The 27,686-nt window shown below is 42.2% G+C and overlaps 1 protein-coding gene across 7 annotated transcripts in view; it reads right to left on the minus strand.

The window, feature by feature from the left end:
• The window catches only part of LOC149225986 (uncharacterized), a 353,707-nt gene that overhangs the window by 268,866 nt on the left and 57,155 nt on the right, over positions 1-27,686 (minus strand). For all 7 annotated transcript variants that reach the window (XM_089377368.1, XM_089377369.1, XM_089377371.1 and 4 more), the window contains 5 exons: positions 11,703-11,830; positions 11,036-11,270; positions 10,065-10,458; positions 9,497-9,631; positions 9,202-9,358 (listed from right to left, as the gene is read on the minus strand). In XM_089377368.1, the coding sequence (XP_089233494.1) occupies positions 9,202-9,358; positions 9,497-9,631; positions 10,065-10,458; positions 11,036-11,270; positions 11,703-11,830 (1,049 nt within the window). The remainder of the gene's footprint in view (positions 1-9,201; positions 9,359-9,496; positions 9,632-10,064; positions 10,459-11,035; positions 11,271-11,702; positions 11,831-27,686) is intronic.

Below are 27,686 nucleotides of genomic sequence, written 5' to 3' on the forward strand. Positions count from 1 at the left end.
AGGATTTTGATGAAGAGGGTTCCTTAGAAAGTAGAATTGAAAATAGCCCCATTATTTTCAAGGACGTTATCTCTAACATTGTACATATCAAGGACCTTGACAAAGATGACCCCATTAACCCCTTGGACATCAACATTAGTGATTACTCACATATTCAAGAAGGGAAGTGAGTGATCTCTGGCCATCGTTTTGATAAGGGCCCTATCTATGATACTGATGATGATATCACTGAAAACCTTATCTTTCCCTAGTTTCCTTATGATCTTGGAGGCGTATAAGAGTCAGGTTGATTTGGGGTAGCATCGGATGTGCTCTAGCCACGAAATTTGGTGGAGAGGTTGGGGCACATGAGATCTCCAATACCCAAAAAGGGTTTGGGCAGATTCTGAACAGATCAGAAGATATTAAAATAATTAATATTTTTAATGGAGTCCCTAAGCCTAAACTTAGGGAAAATAAAATATTAATGTGTATTAATATGAACCTGTGTAAGAATGGTCCAAAAGACATGGATCAAGCCAGATCTAATCTTAGCCGTTGATTAGGGACTTAATCTCGGTCGTTGAAATGTCAACAAGAAAAGTATAAGAGTAGGCTTGAGGGTCACTTGGAGGGTACACCAGATGATCAGTCATTCTATTCTATAAAGCAAGGTTTGCTAAGAGAGATAGAATCAGTGATCGGAGTTGCAGCTAAGGGGCAGTGAGTACAGAGAGATAGAGAGGCAGAGATAGTGTCGGGAGATCAGCGCAAGAGCTAGAGAGAGTGATGCAGTAGCAACCAAGGCTCACACAGGGCCACGCAGAGGTAGCCAGGAGTTACGCAGTGCTTTAGAGAGGCTAGCGTAGCTGACGCAGGGCCAGCGCTGGGCAGAGAGAGGCTGACATAGTCCAGAAAGGCAGACGCTGGGGTTTCTGGGGCAGATTGGAGCTGAGGAGCTGTCGAAGGGTTTATCTGGGGTTTCAGCCAAGACATTTGTCTCAGACTGAGAGGTGCTATTGCCAAGGGCATTCTTTGTTAGGTAAGTCGGATTTGGCACCCAGATTGTACTTTGAAATTGCTTAATAAGAAAACCCTCAGATTGCTGCACCGGTTTTCCCGCATTGGGTTTTTCCGAGGACATTGGTCCAAAAACAACGGTGTCATTTGTGTGCTTGTTTCTGTTTCCTTCAGTTGATGATCTGTAATGTGTTGAGCATGTACTTGTGTTTATTTTCAGTATTTACATGGTAAATAACTTGTTAATTAATCAGAACAAGTAGGAAGGAATAAATCAGAAAGTACATGGAGGGTTTCAAACGGGTTAGACTTAGAAATTCCAACATGGTATCAAAGGGTGGTTGCAGATCACAGAAGAAGTGAGGACAATAGCCGAGCGGAGCAATAGCAGCAAAAAACAGCTGTCCCAAGTGACAGAAGTTATTCCTAGCAGACCAGCAACAAGGGAAGGGTGACGCAGTGCCTGCGTCATCAAGGGCGAGCCAGGAAGAGGCAACGCAGAGGCTAAGGGAGGCAAAGGGAGGCTCACACAGAGGGCCAGAGGGTTGTGATGCACTGGCTGAGGAGGCCGAGTTGCTGGTGCCGAGATTGCGCAGAGCCTAGGAGCTCTCACCTTCAAGTTGCTGGGGTTTAGGAGGCTGTGGGAAAGTTGCAGAGTGGCGCTAGTGGGGTAATGTAGTCAGAACAGTACCCAAAAAAGCAAGGCCAGAGGAGCTGCTACCAAGGGTTTCTAGCCGAGGAACCCGGATTAGTGGTGCGGTTGCACAAGATGATCAGAGTAGGGGGCATCTTAACAGCGGCAGAAGGATTTCCAGGAGGGAAATCAGGACTCAGAGGGAGTCCAGAAGAGAACTTCTAGACGGGAAGTAGAGAGACTCAGTAAGAGTCAAACCGTGAACTTCCAGAAGGGAAGTGGAGAGACTCAACAGGAGTCGAACCGAGAACTTCCAGACAAGAAGTAGAGAGACTCAGCAGGAGTCGAACCGAAAACTTCCAGACGGGAAGTAGAGAGACTCAGCTAGAGTTGAACAGAGAACTTCCAGATGGGAAGTAGACTCAACAGGAGTCAAACAGAGAACTTCTAGACGGGAAGTAGACTCAGCAGGAGTCGAACAGAGAACTTCCAGACAGGAAGTAGACTCAGCAGGAGTCGAACAGAGAACTTCTAGGCGGGAAGTAGACTTAGCAGGAGTCGAACAAAGAACTTCCAGGCGAGAAGTAGACTCAGCAGTAGTCGAACAGAGAACTTCCAGGCGGGAAGTAGAGACTTGGAGGAGTCGGCAAGAAGAGCAGAGAGATGGCCATGAATGGGCTGAGGGATCAGGACAGGTTGGATGAGGCATCCAACTTTGTCATCTGGAAGGCCAAGATCCTGTTTGTTCTATCTGCCATGAGTGCACACGCGCCACTTGAGAAGAAGTGGGGAGACATCGAACTGTAGTCAGGCAGACTACAGGTGACGAGGGGCAAGATCCTCGAGGTACCCAGCCTCTTGGATTAGACCTTGCTACGGGAGCCCCGACGAGGAGTAGCAAGATTGGTTGAGTCGGGTAGAGACAGTTGTGGATGGAGCGGCAGAGAAAGCTATAGTGCAAGAGTCCCGAGACAGCGCGAGGCTAGCAGGCTGCAGCAGTGCGAGAGGCACAAGAGTGTTGCATCAGTGCAGGACGACACAAAGAGGTGTGCAACGGTGCGAGATGCAGGGAATTGTTGCAGCAGTGTAGAGGTCAGAGAGGGGGCACTTGTCAGTGGCAGAGGGAGCTTCAGCATCAGTGGTGTCTCTAGCCCAATAGGGAGGTTAGATTGGGAGATCAGTTACTTACTTCTCAGTAATTGAGTTGCAGTGCAGTAGTGGGCAGCACAATGCAGCATGATGAGAGGAGGTGCAGTGTGGATGCAGTGCTGGGAGAAAAGGACCAGCAGCAGCACGGATACAGAGGGAGCTGTCGTATAGATGTAGCAGTGACAGTGGCAGAACCATGGGCAGCAGTACAAGATGCAGCACTGCAGAGGATGTTGGGTAGGAAAGCCTAGCATTAGCGCAAGTACCGATGCCGAATGATCAAAGTAATACTCAGTGAGGAGTATTGCTAAAGCACAGTCCTCGCTAAGGAGTGTTGATTTGGGGTAGCATCGGATGTGCTTTAGCCACGAAATTTGGTGGAGAGGTTGGGGAACATGAGATCTCCAATACCCGGAAAGGGTTTGGGCACATTCTAAACAGATCAGGAGATATTAAAATAATTAATATTTGTAATGGAGTCCCTAAGTCTAAACTTAGGGAAAATAAAATATTAATGTGTATTAATATGAATCTGTGTTAGAATTGTCCAAAAGACATGGATCAACCCAGATCTAATCTTAGCCGTTGATTAGTGACTTAATCTCGGCCGTTGAGATGTCAACAAGAAAAGTATAAGAGGAGGCTTGAGAGTCACTTGGAGGGTACACCAGATGATCAGTCATTCTATTCTCTAGAGCGGGGTTTGCTAAGACAGATAGAATCAGTGATCAGAGTTGCAGCTGAGGGGCAGTGAGAACAAAGAGACAGAGAGGTAGAGATAGTGCTGGGAGATCGGTGCAAGAGCTAGAGAGAGTGATGCAGCAGCAGCCAGAGCTCACGCAAGGCCACGCAGAGGTAGCCAGGAGTTGCGCAGTGCTTCAGAGAGGCCAGCGTAGCTGACGCAGAGGGCCAGAAGGCTGATGCAAGGCCTACAAAGGCTGACGCAGGCCCATTCAGGGTGACATAGGGCCAGCGCTGGAGAGAGGCTGACGCAGTCCAGAAAAGCAGACGCTGGGGTTTCTGGGGCAGATTGGAGCTGAGAAGCTGCCGAAGGGTTTATCTGGGGTTTTAGCCAGGACATCTGTCTCAGACTGAGAGGTACTACTGCCAAGGGCATTCTCTGTTGGGTAAGCCGGATTTGGCACCCAGTTTGTACTCTGAAATTGCATAATAAGAATTCCCTCAGATAGCTGCAGCGGTTTTCCTGCATTGGGTTTTTCCGGTGACATTGGTCCGAAAATAACGGTGTCATTTGTGTGCTTGTTTCTGTTTCCTTCAATTGATGATCTGTAATGTGTTGAGCATGTACTTGTGTTTATTTTCAGTATTTACATGGTAAATAACTTGTTAATTAGTCAAAACAAGTAGGAAGGAATAAATCAGAAAGTACATGGAGGGTTTCTAATGGGCTAGACTTAGAAATTCCAACAAGTCATCCATGGACCTTCTTATCATTCCTCAATGCATGATCATTAATGATGATAAGCCTAGGTCATTTCCCCCTTTCGAATATGATTATGAGGAAAAGCAACTTATTGGTTATGATCCTTCATGCCAACCATCCCTTCATCCTTATGCCACTAAAGAAAATTTTGAGGAGTGCTTGAGATTGGTCATTGATTTCTCCATATTTATGGTTGAGGGAATGATCCAATGGGTCCGAACTGATTCATGTTCTTCCCCTTTTCCCATGGTCCCTTTTCCTGATTCATGGTCATCATATTTCCCCCCTCCCACCCTTGTGACCTAGCATATGAGTGTCATGATTATCATGTTTTTTTTCAAATGTATATCACAATTGATCATAGGGGTAGAAAATATGATCTTGATATAATGATATGCTAGTTACATTGGTTGTATGATTACAATTAGTTCTTGCGTAATGTATTATGCATGTTAGAATAGGATGCATTGCATATTGATTTCACATAACTAGTATCATCATATCATGTTCTCATGCTAAAGTAAGTGCATCTCAGAATAGATTTTTTTTTGTATGGTTTTGTTATTTAATGAAAACATAGATGATAAAAGTATGCACAGGAAACATGCTTCCAACATTGTTTGTGATGTGCAAGATACAGATCTACAGTCCCAAGGGATTGTTGGTGTTCTCATAACCTCCCTCTTTGAGTACAATGATCGTGCACTCCATAGAGAGCTCATGTCCCAGCTGGAGCCAGATGTTACCCACCAAAAGTGGGTGACCCTTAGGAGAGCTTTTTTCCTAGACATCTTCTTCAAGCAGTAGCCAACAACCCCAGACAGCCACCATTGTAGCCAATGCATTGTGCCATTTGATCTTCACTCCTTGCATTTGTCATATGTCCACTCACCCATCTGTCGAGAGCGTATGTTAGAAGGTGGGAAATCCAACCCAAAAAGTATGTTTTTCATTGTGCAATCGAGTGCCTATGCTTGTTTTTCCTTGACCATCTTGGGCATGGATTATCGGGTGACTTGGAAAAAGGAAGGGTTTTGACCGTGGTTTTGTTCCCTCACCTTAAATGGGGGGTTAACTCTCAATCCTGGTCCTATGGGATATCCCCTATTGGCCTATGGGATATCCCCCCTCCACATATTACAAACCCTATTTCATCATTTTCCTTCTCTGGGTCCACATGACCACTGGGTCCACTAGGCTCTGGCACACCCCCTCCCCTTGTCCACATGTTTGGGTTGGACTTGGAGATGTTACCTCGGAGGTTGATGCAACTAAAAGAACGTTAAAAGAATATCATGGCCACAAGCAAGAAACAAAAGAAAAAGAATATTATAAAATGCAAAAGATGGTCGAGACATTAATATAACACATGGGAAAAATCCAAGCATGAGCTATACCCCTTATTATGGCCATCACCCTGGTTCCTAGGGCTCTATGAGTGCCCCTACATCATTAAGGAACCCATGCACGTCACAATTCTTGGTGGGCGATGAACTGCCCCACCTTAAGGGGGCAATAACTTCTTACATAATACACAGAATGCTCTCATTTCCTAGATCCTCAAGCAATAATACAAAGAAAAATCAAGAAAAGGAAAAAGGAAAATAAAGAAGGGTGGAAAAACAAAGGTCAGGGTAACTCGTGTATCCACGATTTCTCCCTGATACATCTATGCACCCAATATGTGGACATCTCTCATCATTTCCACCCTTGAACCCATGGCATTTGGCCTTGAGACCCCTGTGTCCCCATCCATTCATCATCATTCACATGACACCTATCAAATAAAGGATGTAATTGTTGAGGGTTGGTAGCTAGTGCATCAATTCTTGACCTCCTTAAGGACAATTTTGGCTAATCTAAAGCATCTAGGACTCCATATGCCTAAAGGAAAAGGCACTGGTCCAAGCCTTTGGTGATCAAACATCTTCTCTCTCCAAAATTTCTCCTTCTAAAATTTCGGTTCCCTTATCTAGGACGGCTAGGCTAGGGCACAGATCAAAATTCCTTAGAGAGTGAATTGGTAGATTTTGGGAGCATAGACTTCAAGCTTAGGGTCTTATCTACAAGACCTCAAAGTTTAGCAAGCATCCCATTGGTTTTCATCCATAAAATCTTGTACCCTAGGTGTGCCCTAAAAGGGAAACCCTAGCCTGTATTTCCTTGAGATTGGGGACTTCTTCGAGGGTTCTTAGAGCTTAGTATTCATTGGAGTAAATCATAAGAATCCCTTTCTTCTCTTAGGCCTTGACCTTGTGAATACCTATTACCATCATAAAACCTCAAAACCTTAGGTCTTGTGCCTTTTTCTGGGGCTTTTCTTAGAGAGAAATTTGCTTCTTTGAAGCCTCATACCTTTCTTGAGCCTCTCTTTCGAATGAGAGCTACTCCATCACCTAGTACCTTCAACCTTAGAATATCTATTATAGGTGATCATAATCATACTGGGACTCCTCCCATCGATGAAAGTACATAAAGAGTAGGGGACCTTGGTTGTGATGACAGTGGGCCATTGTCCCATTGTTAGCACTTAATATAGCTCTTTGTCTGAAAGGATTTCCCTCCTTAGGGCCTATTAGATTTTGTGGTAATAAGGTTGATAACACCTATGGTGCGAGGGGAACTTATATTTGCCTTGTGAGATTTATGAGTCATCTCTGTTGGAGACCCAGTTGAAGGCTCAAGTTGGAGAGGTGGTCGAGAGAGTTGAGCATCCATATTTCAAGCCAACCGTTGATGAGTTCCAAATAGATGCAGACGCATTTAGCAAGGTCACAGGATTTTAGATGACAGTCGCTAGAGAAAGTTTGAGCATCTATAGGAAGATCTTATATCGATGAAGAAGATGACCCAATAACTTTGAGGCACCATTTTGCAATAGATCAATGAGCCAAGTCAACAAAGGAAAGAATTTCACTCCTCAAAGGGAGCAACAAGCCGAAACTCCTAGAGATTGCCCAGTTCATTGACAGACAGGTCGAATTGCTGGGGAAAAAATTGATTTTCAGTTGCAGGTTGGTAGAAAAGTCGAGTTTCCAGGGATAGTGATTCCAACAGTCAAAGCGAGTAGCAACAACTCATATTTTCGTTGAGTAGATGCCTTGGTTGGACGCAGAGGGTTTTGCAGCAACAGAATCAACATTGGTTGGAAGAGAAATTGCACACACAGATGGAAATTTCTCTCAAAGGGTTTCTAGCCAAAAAATCTGATTTTCCCAATTGCAAATTGGCAGTAGCAGTTAGCATATCTGTGCATTCGAGGAGGGAGTGCGAATAGCAGAGCAACAGTTGAGCAGAGGAAGAGGGAGTTTCCAGATCAGATCCAGATATGGCCACAGCAACGCCATATCTTCTAACATAAAGAAAGAACCCTAAACGTCTAAAATTCTAACCCTAGAAGATGAAGATCCAAAAGGTTTGCAGGCCCCGAGGCAGTTAGTTGATATGTCAACTTCCCGAGGGCACAAATTTTCCATACGATCTCATTTTGGGGTGCACAATAACTCATTGGAAATAACTATCGAAGTATTACAACTTTTGTTCGGGGCAGGGCATGCCATGGTAAGCCCTAGCTCCCCAAATGACCAAAAAAATATCATTTTGTGCCTAAAAACAACCTCAAAAGTTTGGAACCTGAAAAATGTCAATAAAATGCCAAAAAGTTATAGAAAAATGGTCTTTTTATATAAAGAAAGAATCTTAAATGTCCAAAACTCTAACCCTAGAAGATGAAGAGCCAAAAGGTTTGCAGGCCCTGAGGTGTTTAGTTGATATGTCATCTTCCCCAACGTGCAAATTTTGCATACAATCTCCTTTTGGGGTGCACAATAACTCATGGAAAGAACTATCTGAGGATTACAACTTTTGATTGGTGCCACGACATGCCATGGAAACCCCTAGCTCCCCAAATAACCAAAAAACATCGTTTAGGGCCTCAAAACAGCCCCAAAACTTTGGAACCTGAAAAAATGTTTAAAAATTGCCAAGAAGAAAGGGAACCATTGAGTTAGTGGAGACGTGGGTGGCCATCAATATCCACCTGATTCAGCGAGTTTTTTAATGAGTGTTGAGATTTGTATGTGGTACATGACTGTGTATGATGAATAAAGAGTTTCTTTGGTACTCTTCCCTCTTAGGGGATGTTGATTGCATTGCTCAAGGACGTTCATGAAGTTTCTCCTCAGTTTTGAGGAGTGCAACATTTTATTTGAACTGTTATCTTCTATCTAATCTGGAAGCTTAGATGTGAAATTGTTTTTACAGAATCCAAGTTTTCTAATCTAGAGTTCTGAGAACGTCTTTTTGATGAATTGTTGTACAATTCATACCCAAAGGCACCCTTCATTGGGATAGATGCAAAAGATTTCGATTCCAAAGCTCAATCTATCCTAAGGGGATTTGTATTGTTCTCTAGGTAGACATGAGTATCTTTCTATTGTACTCTATCATTGTATTATGTTTTCTCTTGTACTAATATAAGTCACTTTTCCAAAAAAAGGTATTTATGAATCTAAGATATTTAATTTGCTTGGTTAGTGTAACGATTTGTGTGATGCATGGTGAATTTAAAATTTAAATAACCATCCTATTCTGGGTTCCGACTTTAATCATACTTCAGATCTAGGAATGCTGTGAGAACTGATGGAATCCACCACTTCTGGTTGTGACAAAAGCCACATGATATTGGGAGAGAAAAGAAAGAAATGGAGCTTTTAGTGCTATCAACATTTCTGTTTTGTGTATGCTTTCCAAAAGCCTAATTTACTTCAATTTTTTGGAAATTTCAAAATGCTACTTGGGTTTAACTTCACGAACCCCATTTCTAGCTTCTTGTTGCCTCATTACTTCATGCAACTTCAATCAATCATGGTGTCAATCAAAAGAGTTCTCAATATGGTAGCTATGTCCTTTGTTACCTTGATTTTTAAAGTCAAGTTTCATCTAATTTCATTTAGAAGGAAGAAAAGAATTCCACCTTATGAGAAATTCCAAAGGATCTCCACTGCTCAAAGTTGGAGTAAGACCAAGAATAGCAGCATCCCAAATGAGAAATGATGCTAAAGGTATTATACTTCCCACAATGATAGATATCCTGATACGTGACATGTCCCCTCCCAAATATGCACAAAGCACTGCAAAGCAGAACAGCACAGTTCACTAATCTGAAATGCTTATATTTTTAGCTAGTAAAATTAGCGTTTGCAGTGTCAAAACAAGATGTCTACAGTGTACTATTCGATGCCTACTGTAAATCTGTGTTTGTGTATTACCTGGAGTCAAATCATGATAGACGAGTGAAAAAAGAATCACTGGAATTGTGTTTGGTACCATGTCCCAGTTCATGTGATTGAGCCCAGACCAACTTCCAAGTAAAGGTGTTAATGCTAATATCAGCAAAAATAGACCTGGATCAATACTATTCAGGGATTAGTGAACTGAAGATCAATTTTCGAGGAAAGAAAGAAATAATTTTTTATTAATATTCACAAGTGACCAAAATTGGTCAACAGGATTAAAAAGTACAAGTCATAATAGCAATGTGGGTAAGCCATGGGCAACTCTAGGTGCAGAAAGAATTGCATAAGAAATAGAGTATAACGGAGCAAATCCTAAAGAGGATTAGATATAAATAGTAAATACATCACTATGCAAGAGGAGGAGAGAAGAGAGCCACCAGTCTGCATTGGAAGTAAAGGGAGAAAAGGGAGTATCTCCATCATCATCAATCATTGTGAAGGGTAATATATAAGAGAACTCCATAAAGGAATATGTAATAAACAAAGCATTGATTACAGAGAATAAAATCTCCCTAGTAATCGTCAGAACATGAAGCCTTACCCATCAAACAAGCTGTAAGTAATTGGTTCACCTTATCTGTGACATTGGCACCACCAACGAAAACGAGGATGCCAAATATGCACATAAACAATATACCTGCTATTGGAGCTGGCATATTGACTAGTAAGGACAGATCTTCCCCTGATTTTGCCACATAAGCAACCAATATAGTATATGTCAACAATATATAACCAATTCTCGAAAGTATTCCACCCCATTTTCCCAATGTTTGTTCTGCCATGGAGCATAAAGAGATCACTTCTGACTTGCCCTTCTGAGCATGACTTGTATCCCGTTGCTTTAGTAAAAACACATTCACTTCTGCCAGCAGAAGAGCCTCAAACACCAGAAATCCCCAACAAATTATCATCGAGACTGCAGTAGGGATAAAGCCCTGAAGCAGGATAACATGAAAGAGATGATGTTAGAAGTATTTGTAATGGACAGTGAGAAAAGAAAAGTAAAGAAGAATTGTAAGAATGCCTTTCTTTTGAAATCTTATTGCTACCACATAATATAACAATACAAAACCATGACATTGCATTTTACTCTGACCAGTGACATCTGATGTTAGAGGAAAGCATATAACAGACCTGTACATGGTATGCTAGTTGTCAGAAGTTTCGTAGATCATGTGCAGCAAAGAGGACTTTCTTCCGAGATTAAAAACCAATTATTACCTCTAAAGAATAACAATGATATGAATCAAGTATTTACAACAAATATTGTGATATCTTCCAGATCTTCAGTGGTTTAACCAGATGGATGATCGCAAAAGTTAGTATATTAAAAACTGCTGCTCTCTTACGTTTTTTACTTTGTTTGTGATCCATTTCACTATACTTTTGCACATTAATTCACATCAGCTAGGTATGCTACTAGAAAGTTCAAAATTGATTGAGTAATCTTGATGTCTTAAAATCATGTAAATGAAATGGGAACATTATCTTTCTTCTTCGTAAAAAACATACAGCAGGAGCAGTACTTGCTGGAAGAGCAAGAATCCCAGATCCAATGCTAGTTCCTGTAATAAGTGAAATTGCACCCCTTATTGTTCCTCGCTCACTTTTGTTAATGAAATCCTCTGATGATTCATCTTTATTTGTAAGGGGCCTGGTGGATAAAGATTCTTCCATGACCCGTTCACCAGGGGCATTTTGCACAGTTCCCAGATTGCACCATTCATCAAATTTGCTCAGTGATTTGCTGCAAAAAATATCACCAGAAACTTCAAAATATCTTCAAACCTGCTCAGTTGATGAATATGTAGTATTGGGTGTAAGCCATTCCATCCCATAGGCCAGTTGGCCTTGTGGACATTTTAATAAAATTCTAGTTTATTCCTCTCTCTCTCTCTCTCTCTCTCTCTCTCTCTCTCTCTCACACACACACATGCATATCAGTCAGCAGCAGTTGTACATTATTGAATTTCCCTCTTACATGGACTTTGAAAATGCGGAAATTCCTAGCTATGCCGTTTACCAATTATCAAAATAAATAAAAGGGAATTTACAGCTCTGTCTATAAATCTGGTATACAATAGCAGTCCAAGTACATTGAAGTTCACTTAAATTAGTCTTTCATGCATACTAAACCTAGTATTTCAAAGAAAAACAACTTGAAATGCAAATATTGTACCTCAGTTTTTGTTTCATGCTATGGCCATCATGCTTTGATAGTTTTTCTCCTTTGCTGCTAGTATCCTTTCTCTTATCCAACATGAAGATATGATAGCGAGAAGCTGACCATCTAACCCCTTTCCAACCCTGAATTCAGAGCATCCAGGATCTATGAATAAGAAGCATCTACTTTCAAAATGAAAACAAGATCCAGAATCATTGTGAATGAGATAATCGTCACACAACTCAGTAAGGTTGCCCTCATACATATCAAATAACAATCTCAAGGAATAAAACAGCATCTCATATAAAGCAAGCTTGTTTATAAAGAAAAGCAGAGACAATGGATTATTCAAGTATAAAATAGCAATTTTATAAGGGAAAAAATCAAGGTGATAAATGAATAAATAAATTTTCTAATACAAAATGCAGGTTCTTCTATGGAATCACCCCCCAGAAATGAAAATTTGAGAATTATCTATATACCAATTTGTTGTCAAATTGGTTACCTGAAACCAGGAAACAACAAAGATTTCTAAACGAAGGACAATTTGGAAGCCAATTCCCAATTTCTGGAAAAAAATTATACCAAAAATATCAGGGTTTGAAGTATTCATGTCTTTATTGTATTTCAAATTGCAAACATAGGTGCAACTATCTTATTTAGAACACGATGACAACAAAACTGAATGATACAAACAGAGATTTGAAGGGATTTTGTTACAGAATTATTTAAAGTTGAGTTATATAATCCATTAGAGGTTTCTGATAAGATCTCCAATCAGTACAGATTGGACCGTGAACATCTAATCTCATTTTGAACAAAATAGATCTTGGTATGACCTTCCAGAGTTCCTCAAAAGCTTGCTTGTTAGTGGGTTGCAATCTTTGAGTGCAATCAAGAGTTCTCTAGCTCAGCCATTGACCTGCTTCATTATTTCACAAATCTCTCCATGTATGAAACCTTGTTTTGGCTAATCTCTTTCCTGCAAAGAAAGGATTTACACCAAGTTGTCCTCTGCCCAAAGATTGTAGGGATCTTGCTGTCAAGTCCTACCCACTCCTTGGGTCACAAAAATACCAATGCAACTCCATGGAGACTAGGTGGCACACTTCCTGGATCCTCTAAAGATGCTTGACCTGAAACCTTGAAAGCACCAGCTCTCCCCACTACAACTTAGATCTCAAAAGAATTTGTTATGCGGCATGGTGACACTCAAGAGTCAAAACCATCCAGTTCCAAATACAGATTCCAGAAGAGTAAATGCTTGAAACCAAAAGACTTAAAGGGTAACTAGAGAAAGTATAGTGTCAACCTGTATAGTCTCACTGCACTTCAGGTAAGTGCTTGATAATCTTGGGGAGCACCCTTATGTAACCCAAAAGAAGTACACTATCACTGTGTACAGTCTCACTGCAATTCGGGTTAGTGCTTGCTAAGCTTGGGGGAATCCCTATGTAATCCATAAAGAAATCGAAGTCTCTTTCTCTTGTGCAATCTTCTGAAAATCTGTGCGAGTCCCCTGACGTGGATGCCTCAGCATCGTGGTCTCGACCCATAACTGATTTTCCCTTCCTGTCTCTGATTACTCCCTTTGATACCATGTGAAAATTCTATCACTACAACATCTGATTTACTTTTCCTACTTCAATAAGTTATTTAAGAAATTCCTTCAATAAACATTAAAATAAATTCTGCTGCAGATATCACACCGTAATACAGAAACAAACACATGTACAAGAATCAACACATTGACACAGATATTTTGGACAACAGTCCCTGGAAAAACCCAATGTGGGAAAACCAGTGCAGCAAGGGAGGATTTTATTATTCAGCAATTCTTTAGTACAACAGGGTGCCAAACTGGCATACCCACAGAGAGAAAAATTCTCCAACACTTCTCCCAGTCCTAGCGTCGGCTTGGCTGACCTCTGCGTGGCTCCTAGACACTCTGCGTCAACCTTGGGCCTCTCTGCGTCACTCACGCAGGCCCTATAGTGACTGCGCAGTCTCCTGTTGCCTCTGCGTCTACCTCTCTTGCCTCAGCGCTGGTCTCCAGTGGCTGATCCCGTCTCTCTGTTCTGTACTTGCTGCCTCCTCACCAGTGTTGAAAATATCGGTATCGGCAAAATATCGGCAAGGGTCCAGAAAATATCTTATCGGCAATATCGGCAAAAATATCGGCAAAATTTCGGCAAATATCGGCAAGCATAAAAATTAATTTTTTCAAATTTTTAAATATAGCCGATATTTTGCCGATATTTTCAAAATATCGCGATATTTTGCTGATATTTTCCGATATTTGCCGATATTTTGAAAATATCGCGATATTTTCAAAACAGAAAATATCACGATATTTTCTCGGCGATATATCGTTTTGCCGAAAATATCGCGATATTTTCGAATATCGCCGATATTATCAACAGTGCTCCTCACTACTCACCAAACCACTAGTTCGAATTTCTCAGCTAACCTCTCCAGAAATTGAACTGACTAGTCTCCCTCAGTATGTTCTCCAAGTGACCCTCAAGCCTCCTCTTATACTTTTCTCATTGACAAATTAACAACTGAGATTAAGTCCCTAATCAACGGTCGAGATTAAGTCCCTAATCAATGGCTAAGATTAACTCTGGCTTGACCCATGACTTTTGGACCTTCTAACACTGTTTTATATTAATTCACATTAATATTTTATTTTCCCTAAGTTTAGACTTAGGGACTCCATTAAAAATATTAATTATTTTAATATCTCCCAAACTTTTTAGAATCTGCCCAAACCATTTCTGGGTATTGGAGATCTCATGTGCTTTAGCCTCTCCACCAATTTTCGTGGCTAGAGCACATCCGATGCTACCCCAAATCAACACAAACATGCCAAATGCTTCCTTGTACATATCGCATTGTATGTTAATTTTGTCCTGAATATCTTGATCCAGGAACATTTTATCAATGCATATCATGACACCTCTCATCACCTCGGGATCTCTTTGAATGCTAGACCCCTCATTATAGAATAAGCTCAGATGCATGCAATGGTGAATGTAGTTGCATGTCCCACCTAGAATCAATAATTTGCCATATAGGGAGATATTTAGATTCATTTCCTTATAGAAAGTCTTGGTGGCCTCTTTGGCCCTGTCCATGCCCTCATAACTATATCCCATTGCAGGTTTCTTTCCATCCATCAATCTCAAGACTTTCACAAGGGGCTCAACGAAGCTGACAATCTCAGTGACTTTGTCCCACAAACTATCAGCAAAGACAAATGTTTTCACAGACATTGCTTCTGGTTTTGTGGTATCTTTCCAAAATACCCATTTCTGGCTATAAAACTGTTGATCAGTGGTTGTCATTGATGTAAACCCAAGCAGCGCCAAGGGCTACCCTATCTTTCATGAGCATTTTGACTTGACAAATTACTCTATTCTGAGTCAAGGTTCTTCTATATGGATTCTACTCGTCGAAATGTTTCTGTTGATATATGGCACACCAAGTAATTCTTCACGGTTTGAGAGATATTCATGTTTGAAGTTAATAACCCCAGTTAGTGGGATAAACCCTATGGGGTTGTGGCATGGCACTCATAATTGATTGTGGTCAGTGTTGCGGGGGAGCGCCCCCCCCCCCCCTCGCTCCCGCTCCCGATCCGCGCTCCGGGCGGGAGCGACTCGGGAGCGGGTCGGGAGCGCGCTCCCGAAATCGCTCCCGAAAAGGGAGCGATTTCAGGGCGCGCTCCCTAAAAAAAAATTCGCTCCCTGCGTTTTCGGGAGCGTTTTGCCTTTTTTGCATTTTTTTTTTTGTAGTAATGTTCGAAATGCAATTTTTTTTGAAAGAAACAAATAGTTTTTGAGTGGGGCAACTTAATGATCAAGTCTAGGCCGTAGTATTGATATGCTATTCATGGTAATGTTAAATTCTTAAAGTAAAAGTGACATTTTCTTTAATTTTCATTTTCATCCTTTTACTTAAATTTTTAACATTACCATGAAATGACTCAGGATGTTTGAGAGTGGTTTCGTCCTCATTGGATTTCATATGGAGAAAGTAGAATTTTAGATTTCATTCAAAATCCAGCAGACTTATCAGTTTTTCAGGATTTCAGGATTGGGGGATTGCAATGTTTCCATTGAATTTTGTCATGTATTAGGGTATGGAACTCATATTTAATCAAGAGTACCAATCCCTCTATGTACCTTGATGTTAGTGACATTGGTTGTCAAACTCCTCTATCATGACCCTTCTAAAAATGTACGCATCACTCAAACAAAATCTTGACTTGACATGCTATGCTTTTTCTATCTTATAAGTTATGTTAATGCTTAGAGGGTGATATTAATGACAAAGATCCCTATACAGATACAAAGGTAATGACAAAGATACCTCTGGATATTAATGCTTGGAGGGTGATATTAATGACAAAGATCCTGATTTTGCAACAAGACTAAAAAATTAGACATTTCTCGTGGTGGCAAGAGGCCCAAGCATAAGAAATAGATAATAGATTTACTTCTCTTTTCTAGTTTCTAGTAGCTTTTATAACTATTGACTCTTTCATATTTATTATGATATTTTTTTAAACAATATATGACAATTTAAGTTTGAAGTTGGCAATTATAACTCATTAGTAATGAATTATGAATATGATGCTTCATGAAGGTTGAAAGTTGTTTCATTTCATTTCATTTTATAACATTTCATTTCATGTTAGATATTATTTGTTGTAATGGTTACACTTAGCTTACAAGTACAACTTTGGTGATCAATGATGATAAATGTTATATATTGAATTTTGAAAGCTTGAAACTTTAAGATTGATGAATCATGACACTCAATATGTTGTATGTTACTATGTTACTAACTTGCGGACGTGGTTGATGAAGATTATAACTTCTAGATGATTGTTGTTATATGGTTCAATCTATGCTTTTTTATGTTTTTTATATCTAATTCATCATTCTACATGTTTTTGTTGACATATATGTATCAAAAATTAAAAAATATAAAAAATATATATATTTTTAAAAAATCGCTCCGGGATTCGCTCCCAAACCGGGAGCTTCTGAAAATGGTCGCTCCCGCTCCCGCTTCCGCTCCCGCTCCCAAGTAACATTGATTGTGGTCATTGAATAGTCAATAATTAATAAAAACAAATTGCTCCTAAAATCCCTCCAATGTTCACTTGTTGAGGACCCTCTCAACTCAAGACATTCATATAAATAATGACCCTCATATCCTCCTAGTAGCGATTTCATGGCTTCAAACAGGTCATCGTGGAATTTGCGCTATAACATTTTTTCTGTGAAGCTTCAGAAGCTTAAATTAAAACCCATTTGAGCCGAAATCTTGATGAACCTCATGACCGAATTTCAGATCTTGGTTCCCTATATTTTTGGAGATATGATCTGAGGAAGTTAGGGTTTTTGCAGGCTCCCGAATGCCATGTCAAACTGGTGACGTTTGAAAAATCGTCATAACTTTCTCTCTGAGCATTGGATTCAAATTTCATAAATAGTAACAGAAAGAGGACAAACTTTAGTTTGTTGAGTAGCGTTTTCAGGGCCGAAGGTCCAACCAATGACACGTGGCACTTCGTACAAGTTCGTTCTACTGAACCAATCTATAATAAGGTCATCGTAGGAGATTGGGCATAACTCTTTCTTGGAGAATCCAATATTGCTTAGACCTGTGGGGTTGGAAAGAGGACTCAAAGGGCTACCATAGGACGAAATTTCAAACCCTGGAGATCTAAAATTACATAAATACAACAGATTCAATATCGAGCTCCTAGAAGGCAAGAAAACGCATGCATTCAAGGATCACTGCGGTAAGGACCACACATCAACAGTCAAGAGTAAGTATCCTACAGCAAGGTATGTATGATTAGTGTTTACATTTGAATTTTGAGTATCATCTCTGACATATGTTTTTATAGGACAACGTAAGTATATACCGTGTTTCAGTCATATCTCTATGTCTCTATATGTCAGTTAGTTTTGATACCACATTTTAGATGTCCTATTCTTGATACTACACATTTGATGCTACATATTCTTGATGCTACACCAAGTCTGATAAATCTATATGATGTTGTAAGTTCATGTTACTTGTCTGTCATCAGTTTTTATTGTATATATCTTTAGGTCAGTTTCGGATATAGTCTTGCATAGAGTCCAGGCCTATGTCAAGAGTGGGAGTCTTTGTCTATTGCTACAACAAGTCAACAACAAAAGTGACAAGCACACTTCAAGTACGCATTGTAATTTTAATTTGTATTTATTCATTATTATGCACTTACATGTGTTTTGCAGGCAGAGCTAAGTTGAAGGGTATTTTGTTTTGTTTTGTGATTGGTTTTGGCAGGCAAATTTTGCATGCAAGTAGAAGAAGATTCAAATACAACTTCAAGCAAGAATTCAAGAGCAGAAATCATGAAATCAAAGTAAGCATTGCAGCGGGACATCTTTTGAAGACATGACAGCCGTCTGTATATTGTGAAGAAGTGTCAAGGCCAAAAGTCATCATTGTAAAGTTGTAAAAGAGTCATTTGTAAAAGTGTCATCATTGGAAGAGTCATTATTGTAAAAGAGTGAATTTGCCTAGAGTCGAAAAGGCAATATTGGGAGGTATAGGAGTCTCTGTTGGGATTATGTCATGGTTGGGTTGTAAGTCATAGTGTGATTGGTGTTCATTCAAGTACAAGAAAATCATTGTAAATCATATTGTATCGTGGAACATTGTCCCCGGTACGGGAGTCCATACTCTTGTCTCATTTCTGGTCATTATAGGGTGGCAGGGAGGTGCTAGGTTGGTGTATGAAGTTGCATACAGGTTGGAGCCTGTGAACACTTCAGGGTGGTAGGTTGGTCTAGGATGTTGGGGCATCTATGCAGTTGACTACTGAAGAAGCCAGGGCATTGGGGCGTCCTTCCAATGGGAGGTGGAGAAGAATTCTTTCTAGAATTCTAAGAAGTTGTTGCTTTCATTTCAGTTGGGGCTGAAGATTAAAGAATTTATTAGAAAAGCGTTCGGTGCTTTTTGACCCGGAGGGGGTTTTCCACCTAAAATTCTTGTGTCTACTGTGTTATATTATTTACTGTTATTATTGCATAAACATTAATAATAATTGAAGATTAACTAATGCTTTGAAAAGATTTAAAAGTGCTAATTGCTAAGGAATACTGATTCACCCCCCCTCTCAGTATTTCCAACAATTAGTATCAGAGCTTGGTTCCTTCAGTAACAACTTAACCGCTGGAAGTCAGTTTTCAGAGCATAGAGATGGGAAAGTCAAAGAAGCAGGTTACAAGGATTTCAAAGGAAGGTACAGGTACAACAAAATTTGAAGAAAGTGAGTATTGTGTACCAACCCCTAATTTTGATGCAAATAATTACTAGATATGGGAATCCAGGATGGAAGTACATTTGCAGGCACATGGAGTATGGGAATCAATTGTTTCTAGAGACACATCTACCGATGAAGCTAAAAGGTACAATTCAAAGGCCATGAATGTAATTTTGAATGTTTTGCCAAATTCTATGAAAACAAAAGTTGGTCAATGTTCAACAACTAAAGCTCTTTGGGAAAAGCTTCATAATCTCTATTCAACAAAGCAATCAGGTCAAGATGTTATTGAAAATTCGGATCCTTCTGATTATGATGAAGAAATGGGAGAAATGAGTAAAACAGAGTTTCAAAATCAAGTGATCAAGGTGATAAAGGAACTCAAAAGTCAAAAGGAAAAGACAAGACTTTTGGAAGCAGAATTGAAGACAGCAAAAGAACTCATCAAAGAAAATGAAGAGTCTAAGAAGATGATTAGTAGTCTTAGAACTCAATTGGAAGAAATCAAGAATACAGCGACACGAGACCTCAAGAGAGAAGTCCAACAGAAGAAACAAGAACTCAACACAACGTTTGCAGAGATTAGCAGGATCACACAACAGATGCAGGAAGCAAAAATTGAAAGGAAGGAATCTGATCAAAGATACATATCCGTTGTTGACCAAAAGAAAAAGGAATTAGAAACATCTTAGTAGAAATAAGCAGGCTCAGGATTGAAAATGAGAAGCAGAAGGAACAGATACAGGTTCTCAACAGAGAAGTAGAGAAGACCACTCTTCTCAAGCTACAGGTTGAGGAGGCAGAAAAAATAAGGAAGATCTTGAAAAGATGGTTTCAAGAAGATCTTGCTCAAAAGCAAGAAGAACTTGATGCAACCCGTGATGAGATCAACAAACTCAAGGGATCGCAAAAAAAACACTTACAAGATAAGACAAATGAAGAAGCAAAAATGAAGGCAATTAAAGATGGTAAAGCTCCAGTTGATGAAGGTACAAGCTCCACATCTTCACAAGATGATTCTAAGAAGGAAGTTGATCAAAGTGAAAAGCCAAAGAAGAATGTTGCAACTCCAAAGAACAAGACCAAAGCAATCAAGAACAAAGGACCACAACAAACTACAACACCGCCTCCAAAGAAGAATGAAAAATCTTCCAAGTATGTTCGTTTATTTAATGGTTATTGTTTTTCATGCGCTAACTATGGACATATGGCCAAGGATTGTAAAGTTATTGACAAGTACAACAATCAAGGACCATCACATCCGAATGAACCATTCAAGTATGCACATTTATTTAATGGTTATTGCTTTTTATGTGCTAACTAAGGAAGCATTGCAGTGGGATATCTTTTTAAGACATGACAGCCATCCGTATATTGTGAAGAAGTGTCAAGGCCAAGAGTCATCATTGTAAAGTTGTAAAAGAGTCATTTGTAAAAGTGTAATATTCCTAATTAGCTATGGCTAATTGGAATATTAGATTTTGTTCAATTTTTGCCTTCTATAATTATTTGTAAATAAAAAGTGAGGAAGGGGGACATAACTCACTTTAGAATAAAAAGTCACTTCCTAGGTAGCACAATGTTGTGACTTAAAGGGGAACCAAGGGGGCCAAAGGGGGACGCAGAAATGGAGCCCACGCAGACACATGGAGAGACTGCGCAGGAGGGAAGAACACGTGGCAAGAGGAGAAGCACGAGGAGGAGGTGAGCCTAGGGATTGTGAGAGGCAGAGGCTATAAATAGAGAGGAGCCCCCTCATTTTGGACCATTCAGTTATGTGCATTTTGAGCTAGTCGTTTCGACTTCTGAGCACACTGGCTGTTTAGCTAGTCTGCAGCACTGTTTAGTGCATTGAGTGTTTCCGTTCGAAGATCTCACCCTTAGCCCTGGGGGACTTCGAGTGCCTACTCGGGCAAGGTATTTCCATTGGCATTTCAGCAGTAGATACATCAGTATTTCAACAGCAGTAGTGGCAGCGTTTTGGAGGACTGCACAGCACTAGGAGAGGGACGCAGTTCTGGTTTGGGGGTTTGCAGTGTGTGTTGTGCTGAGAGATAGATCAAGGGATCAGCCCTTGTAGCTGGAGATTTTTTGGCAGGAGTTTCAGGCATATTTCTGGAGGGTTGCATTCAGTGGCAGCGTAGAGCACTAAGAGACTGCGCAGAACCCCAAGGGGGTGATTTTCGAGGGTTGGCCATTCCAAGAGAGCTTTCTGGGTTTTTTCGGGTTTCTTGAGTAGAGCCCGATTCCAGGGTTTTAGCCTTTTCTAAGGAGGGGAGCAGCCCCAAATCATCATTTGTTTTCTAGCAGTAGCAGCAGCACAACAACAGCATCCACGCCGAAAGGCCATTCTTGTCATTCGGAGAGTATTTCTTCACTTTCCTTGTGCAAGTCGAGGTGCCATCTGTCTAATAACCTCTTGAACTCATTTTATTGCTCAGTATAATAAAATGGCTTAGCCTTTCTCGCTGCATTTCTTGTGTATCTGCTTATATTTCTGGTTTACATTATTATATGTTGTTCCACTGTTATTTTATCACTTCTGGGTTATTATATTATTTGCACATATTTGGTTGGAGTTTTTGCTGGGGTTTGAGGAATATTCTGGGTTAGGAATATTACAGTGGTATCAGAGCATAGATCTGGCTCAGCCTGTGGAGCTAGCAATCTATGACACTAGGGGAAAAACCCTACATTTGTTACAGAGGTAGGAGGTACAGAGACACTGGACGTAGGTTGGAGAATACCTACGGGGAGGGAGACTGTGTTTCTATGGTGGACGCAGAATAGGTGGAGCCTGTGGTAGACGCAGAACAGAGAGAGCCAGTAGTAAACGCAGAACAGATGGCCAACGAGGACGGGAAGAGATTTGCGGATATGCTCCTCAAATCAGTGCAAGATCTGTCGAGGCAGATTGAGGTGATGGGGCAGAGATTCACGGCAGTAGAGGCCAGACAGCATGATAGCCCACGAGTTTTTCAGATTGGTGAGGGATCAAGTGCATCCCATCACTTGCCAGTGTAGCGTGATACTGCACAGCAGGTGGCTTCACATGCCCCTACACGCTCTATCATGCCCACTTTCTTAGGAGCAGACATGGGGGCCGTAGCCCAGCAAGAGGCAGAGCCCAGACAAATGGGTGATTATTTTGCAGAATACCAGGCCTATGGGCAGGAGTTTAGGGAAGCCCTCTCATTCAGAGATTTTGTTCAGCTCCAGTGGGATAGCAGACCCTGCAAACATCACAAAGGGTACCGGCATTACCATGATGGCGACACCCACCATGCAGCAAGTAGATTCCACTTGCCTACGTTTGATGGCTCATCAAACAGTTCGGCAAAGTCTTGGGTGGAGAAACTGGACATTTATTTCCAGCTTAACCAGATGTCGGAGGCAGAGGCCATCAAGGTGGCAACATTGCATTTGGATGGCAAGGCCCAGGATTGGTGGTTTCATGGGATGGTTACACTGGGGCACTCCACAGTGACAACATATGTCGAGTTTACCAGGAGACTGATGGAGCGATTTGATCAGAGGGATCCAGAGAAGCATTTCGTTGAGCCGACGAGGCTCAAACAAATAGGGAGCCCAAAGACCTACATTGCAGATTTCTTGAGGGTCTCCGTGATGGTGCCAGACCTATCCACGACACAGAGGGTCTATATGTATGTTGAGGGGTTAACAGAGCCACTTCGGGGTCTAGTCCGATCCACTAGACCAACCACACTCCAGGACGCTATCAGCAGGACCCGGGACTTACAGGATGTCTTACCCAAGACCTGGACACCTTACCCCCAGAGACAGACTTTTCAGTCTAAGGGGAAGGATGTGAGGATTCCACCTCCAAAGGGGAATCCAGGACGAGTACAGCTTGATGATGATGCCAGGAGGGAGCTGAAGAAGAAGCGGTTGTGCTTCACCTGTCAGGAGCCATGGGCACCAGGGCATAGATGTGCTGTTGGCAAAGCACATTTTATTGAGGTCTTCTCCGAGAGCAGTGGAGAAGAGGATGACGAGGAGGATGTGGAGGCAGGAGATAGCCATACCATACAGGGACCTTTGCCACCTCCACCACCAGCAGCAGGTGGTGCATCTTTTGCACCCACCGGAGGGGCCCTTGCAGCATTGCGAGGAGTTCCTAAGTATCTGACGCTACGCGTATGGGGGACAGTACGTGGCCAGCGCGTATCAGTTTTGGTTGATAGTGGGGCAACCCACAACTTCATCGATGCACAAATGGTTGAGCGGAGAGGTATTCAGACAGAGAGCTTCGATGGGTTTTCAGTATTGGTGCCAGGAGATCAGACCATGACGTGTGCCCGTTATGTCCCAGAGCTTTCAGTGACGATGGGCACCTACACATTGACTGACCACTTTTTTGTGGTCGATATTCCGGACACCAACATGATACTGGGTGTTCAGTGGCTTATTACTCTAGGGAAGGTCACGACGGATTGGAAGACCCTAGAGATGGAGTGGGATGATGAGAAGACAGGGAGGCATGAGAAGATACGGGGACAGCACACATATCTGCCTCAGACTGTGTCGGCTCATCGGATGGAGGCAGTCTTTCGGAAGGGAGACATAGAGTGGGCAGTGGAGCTGCATGCATCAGAGGCAGGGACTACAGGGCAGACGGTACATCCAGAGATCCAGTCCATCCTTGATCGGTATGCCATAGTGTTTGGAGAGATTCCACCAGGACAACCACCGGATTGGGGGTTTGAGCACACTATCGAGCTTGAGCAGGGCATCCAGGCAGTGATCACCACCCCCTATAGGCACCCCAAGGCCTATCAGGACGAGTTGAGAGGGGCACGTTTCTTCTCAAAGATTGATTTGAGATCTGGGTATCATCAGATTCGCGTGAGGGAGCCGGACATTCCCAAGATGCCTTCAGGTGCCACTATGGGCACTTTGAGTTCTTGGTGATGCCTTTTGGGCTAACCAACGCCCCAACTACATTTCAATCCTGTATGAATCACATCTTCCGTAGTCACTTGAGGAAGTTTTTGTTGGTATTCTTCGATGACATTCTCATTTACAGCAGGACTTGGAAGGAGCATCTCCAGCACATTGAGACAGTATTGCGTATCTTACAGGAGCAGCAGTTCTATGCCAAACTCTCCAAGTGTGAGTTTGGGTTGACGGAGATGTTGTATCTGGGAAACATCATAGGGGTGGACGGAGTGAGGGTCCACGAGGAGAAGATCAGGGCCATCAGAGAATGGCCGGAGCCGAGAAATGTGACGGAACTTCGAGGATTCATTGGCATTTGTATTTACTACCGAAAGTTCGTCAAAGGTTTCTCGCAGCTTGCTGCACCCCTGACAGATTTGACAAGGAAGGGGGCATTTAGTTGGTCAGATACAACGCAGCAAGCCTTTGACAGGTTGAAGGAGGTTATAAGCAGCTGCCCAGTGCTTGCGTTGCCAGATTTTACGCAGCCTTTTGTTTTGGAGTGTGATGCATCGGGAGAGGGGATCGGCGCAGTATTGACGCAGGGAGGTCACCCTATAGCCTTCGAGAGCCGGAAACTCCTTCCGCACAAGAGGTTGTATTCTATATACAACAAGAAGATGCTGGCCATCATGCATGCATTGGCTAAGTACCGACAGTATCTGGTGGGTAACGGGTTCAGGGTGAGGACTGATCACAATAGCCTAAAGTTCTTTTTGGAGCAGAAGCAGCGACAGGAGAGGCAACAGAAGTGGATCAACAAGATCCAAGCATATGACTTTGACATTAAGTATGTCAAGGGTAAGAATAACGTGATAGGATATGCCCTTTCACGTAGACCACCCACGTTGTCTCTTATGAGCTTGGATAGAGACTAGAGGGCTCGACTCTTAGTAGAGTACTCAAAGGACAGGTTTGCATGTGAGATTCTGGACGGATAGGTGGCAGATAACAGGTACAGGGTGATCGATGAGATCATCTATTACAGGTATCGGATCTTCTTGACTGAGGGGTCTCAACTCAAAAAGAAGATACTCCAGGCATCACATGACTCACCATTGGCAGGCCATTAGGGGTTTACCAAAACCTACAAGGCCATCAAAGAGAGGTTCTCATGGAAGGGCCTCAAGGAGGACGTACTCCAGCATGTCAGGGAGTGCGATGTTTGCCAGAGGAACAAGGGGGAGATGAGCCATCCCGCGGGATTATTGCAGCCTCTTTCCATTCCGGAGGGGAAATGGGAGAGTATTTTGATGGACTTCATCACAAGGTTGCCCACAGTACAGGGCAAGGATTGTATCTTTGTCGTCGTTGATCGGCTGATGAAGTACGCACATTTCTTTGCCATATCCGCACATTATACAGCAACACAGGTGGCCGAGCTGTTCTTCAGAGAGATCTTCAGGCTACATGGTGTTCCTAAGACCATCGTCAGTGATAGGGATAGCCGTTTCATGGGAAGGTTTTGGTAGGAGCTTTTCCGGTTGGTGGGGACGGAGTTGACACCGAGCACCAGTTATCACCCACAGACGGATGGGCAGACAGAGATAGTTAACAAATGGCTAGAGGGCTACTTGCGTAACTATGTCAGTGGGCAGCAGCGAGCATGGTTGAGGTGGCTACATCTAGGGGAGTAGTGCTACAATACTACACATCACATGTCCATTGGTATGTCACCATTCTATGCCTTATATGGGTATCATCGTTTATCTTTTGCTGACGTGATGTTTGGTGATAGCAAGGCTCCCAGAGCTAAGATTTGGATCCAAGAGAGTCAGGATATTCTTTGAGCTCTCAAGGATAACATGGCTACAACACAGAATCAGCAGAAGTTGTATGCCAACAGGGGTCAGGTGGAGAGACAGTTCGAGGTAGGAGACATGGTCTACCTACGATTATAGCCATACCGACAGTGGTCACTAAAGCAGAAGGGGGTTGAGAAGCTCAAGCCCCGCTTTTATGGGCCGTACATGGTGATACGCAGGGATGGACAGGTTGCATATGAGCTGGAGCTACCCCAAGGCAGCAAGATTCATAATGTTTTTCATGTATCATGCCTAAAAAAGGCATTGGGGCAGCAGGTGACAGTGACAGATGAGCTACCACCCATGGATGACGAGGGGCATTTGGTATTGCAGCTGGAGGCTATCATTGATACCAGGGAGAGGCAGCTACGGAGCAGGACGGTCCGGGAATTCTTGGTGAGGTGGAAGAATTTGCCAGATGAGGATGCCACTTGGGAGAGTGAGAGGATCTTGCAGCATCCATCACTTCAGTTGCTTGAGGACAAGCAACATTTTGCCGGGGGAGACTGTAATATTCCTAATTAGCTATGGCTAATTGGAATATTCGATTTTGTTCAATTTTTGCCTTCTATAGTTATTTGTAAATAAAAAGTGAGGAAGGGGGACATAACTCACTTTAGAATAAAAAGTCACTTCCTAGGTAGCACAACGTTGTGACTTAAAGGGGAGCCAAGGGGGCCAAAGGGGGACACAAAAATGGAGCCCACGCAGACACATGGAGAGACTGCACAGGAGGGAAGAACACGTGGCAAGAGGAGAAGCACGCAGGAGGAGGTGAACCTAGGGATTGTGAGAGGCAGAGGCTATAAAATAGAGAGGAGCCCCCTCATTTTGGATCATTCAGTTATGTGCATTTTGAGCTAGTCGTTTCGACTTCTGAGCACGCTAGCTGTTTAGCTAGTTTGCAGCACTGTTTAGTGCATTGAGTGTCTCCGTTCGGAGATCTCACCCTTAGCCCCGGGGGACTTCGAGTGCCTGCTCGGGCAAGGTATTTCCATTGGCATTTCAGCAGTAGATACATCAGCATTTCAGCAGCAGTAGTGGCAGCGTTTTGGAGGACTGCGCAGCACTAGGAGAGGGACGCAGTTCTGAAGGACTACGCAGTACTGTGAGAGGGACGCAGTTCTGGTTTGGGGGTTTGCAGTGTGTGTTGTGCTGAGAGATAGATCAGGGGATCAGCCCTTGCAGCTGGAGAGTTTTTGGCAGGAGTTTCAGGCATATTTCTGGAGGGTTGCATTCAGTGGCAGCGCAGAGCACTGAGAGACTGCGCAGAACCCCAAGGGGGTGATTTTCGGGGGTCGGCCATTCCAGGAGAGCTTTCTGGGTTTTTCTGGGTTTCTTGAGTAGAGCCTGATTCCAGGGTTTTAGCCTATTCTGAGGAGGGGAGCATCCGCAAATCATCATTTTTTTTCTAGCAGCAGCAGTAGCACAGCAGCAGCGTCCACGCAGAGAAGCCATTCTTGTCATTCGGAGAGTATTTCTTCACTTGCCTTGTGCAAGTCGAGGTGCCATCTGTCTAATCACCTCTTGTACTCATTTTATTGCTTAGTATAATAAAATGGCTTAGCCTTTCTTGCTGCATTTCTTGTGTATCTGCTTATATTTCCAGTTTACATTATTATACGTTGTTCCACTGTTATTTTATCACTTCTAGGTTATTATATTATTTGCACATATTTGGTTGGAGTTTTTGCTAGGGTTTGAGGAATATTCTGGGTTAGGAATATTACAAAAAGTGTCATCATTTGAAGAGTCATTATTGTAAGAGTCAATTTACCTAGAGTCGAAAAGGCATTTTTGGGACGTATAGGAGTCTCTGTTGGGATGATGTCATGGTTGGGTTGCAGGCCATAGTATGATTGGTGTTCAGTCAAGTACAAGAAAATCATTGTGAAT

Source organism: Pinus tabuliformis, chromosome J, assembly GCF_031772625.1.
Source record: "Pinus tabuliformis cultivar Carrire ecotype Pingquan chromosome J, CPIR1, whole genome shotgun sequence".
NCBI lineage: Eukaryota > Viridiplantae > Streptophyta > Pinopsida > Pinales > Pinaceae > Pinus > Pinus tabuliformis.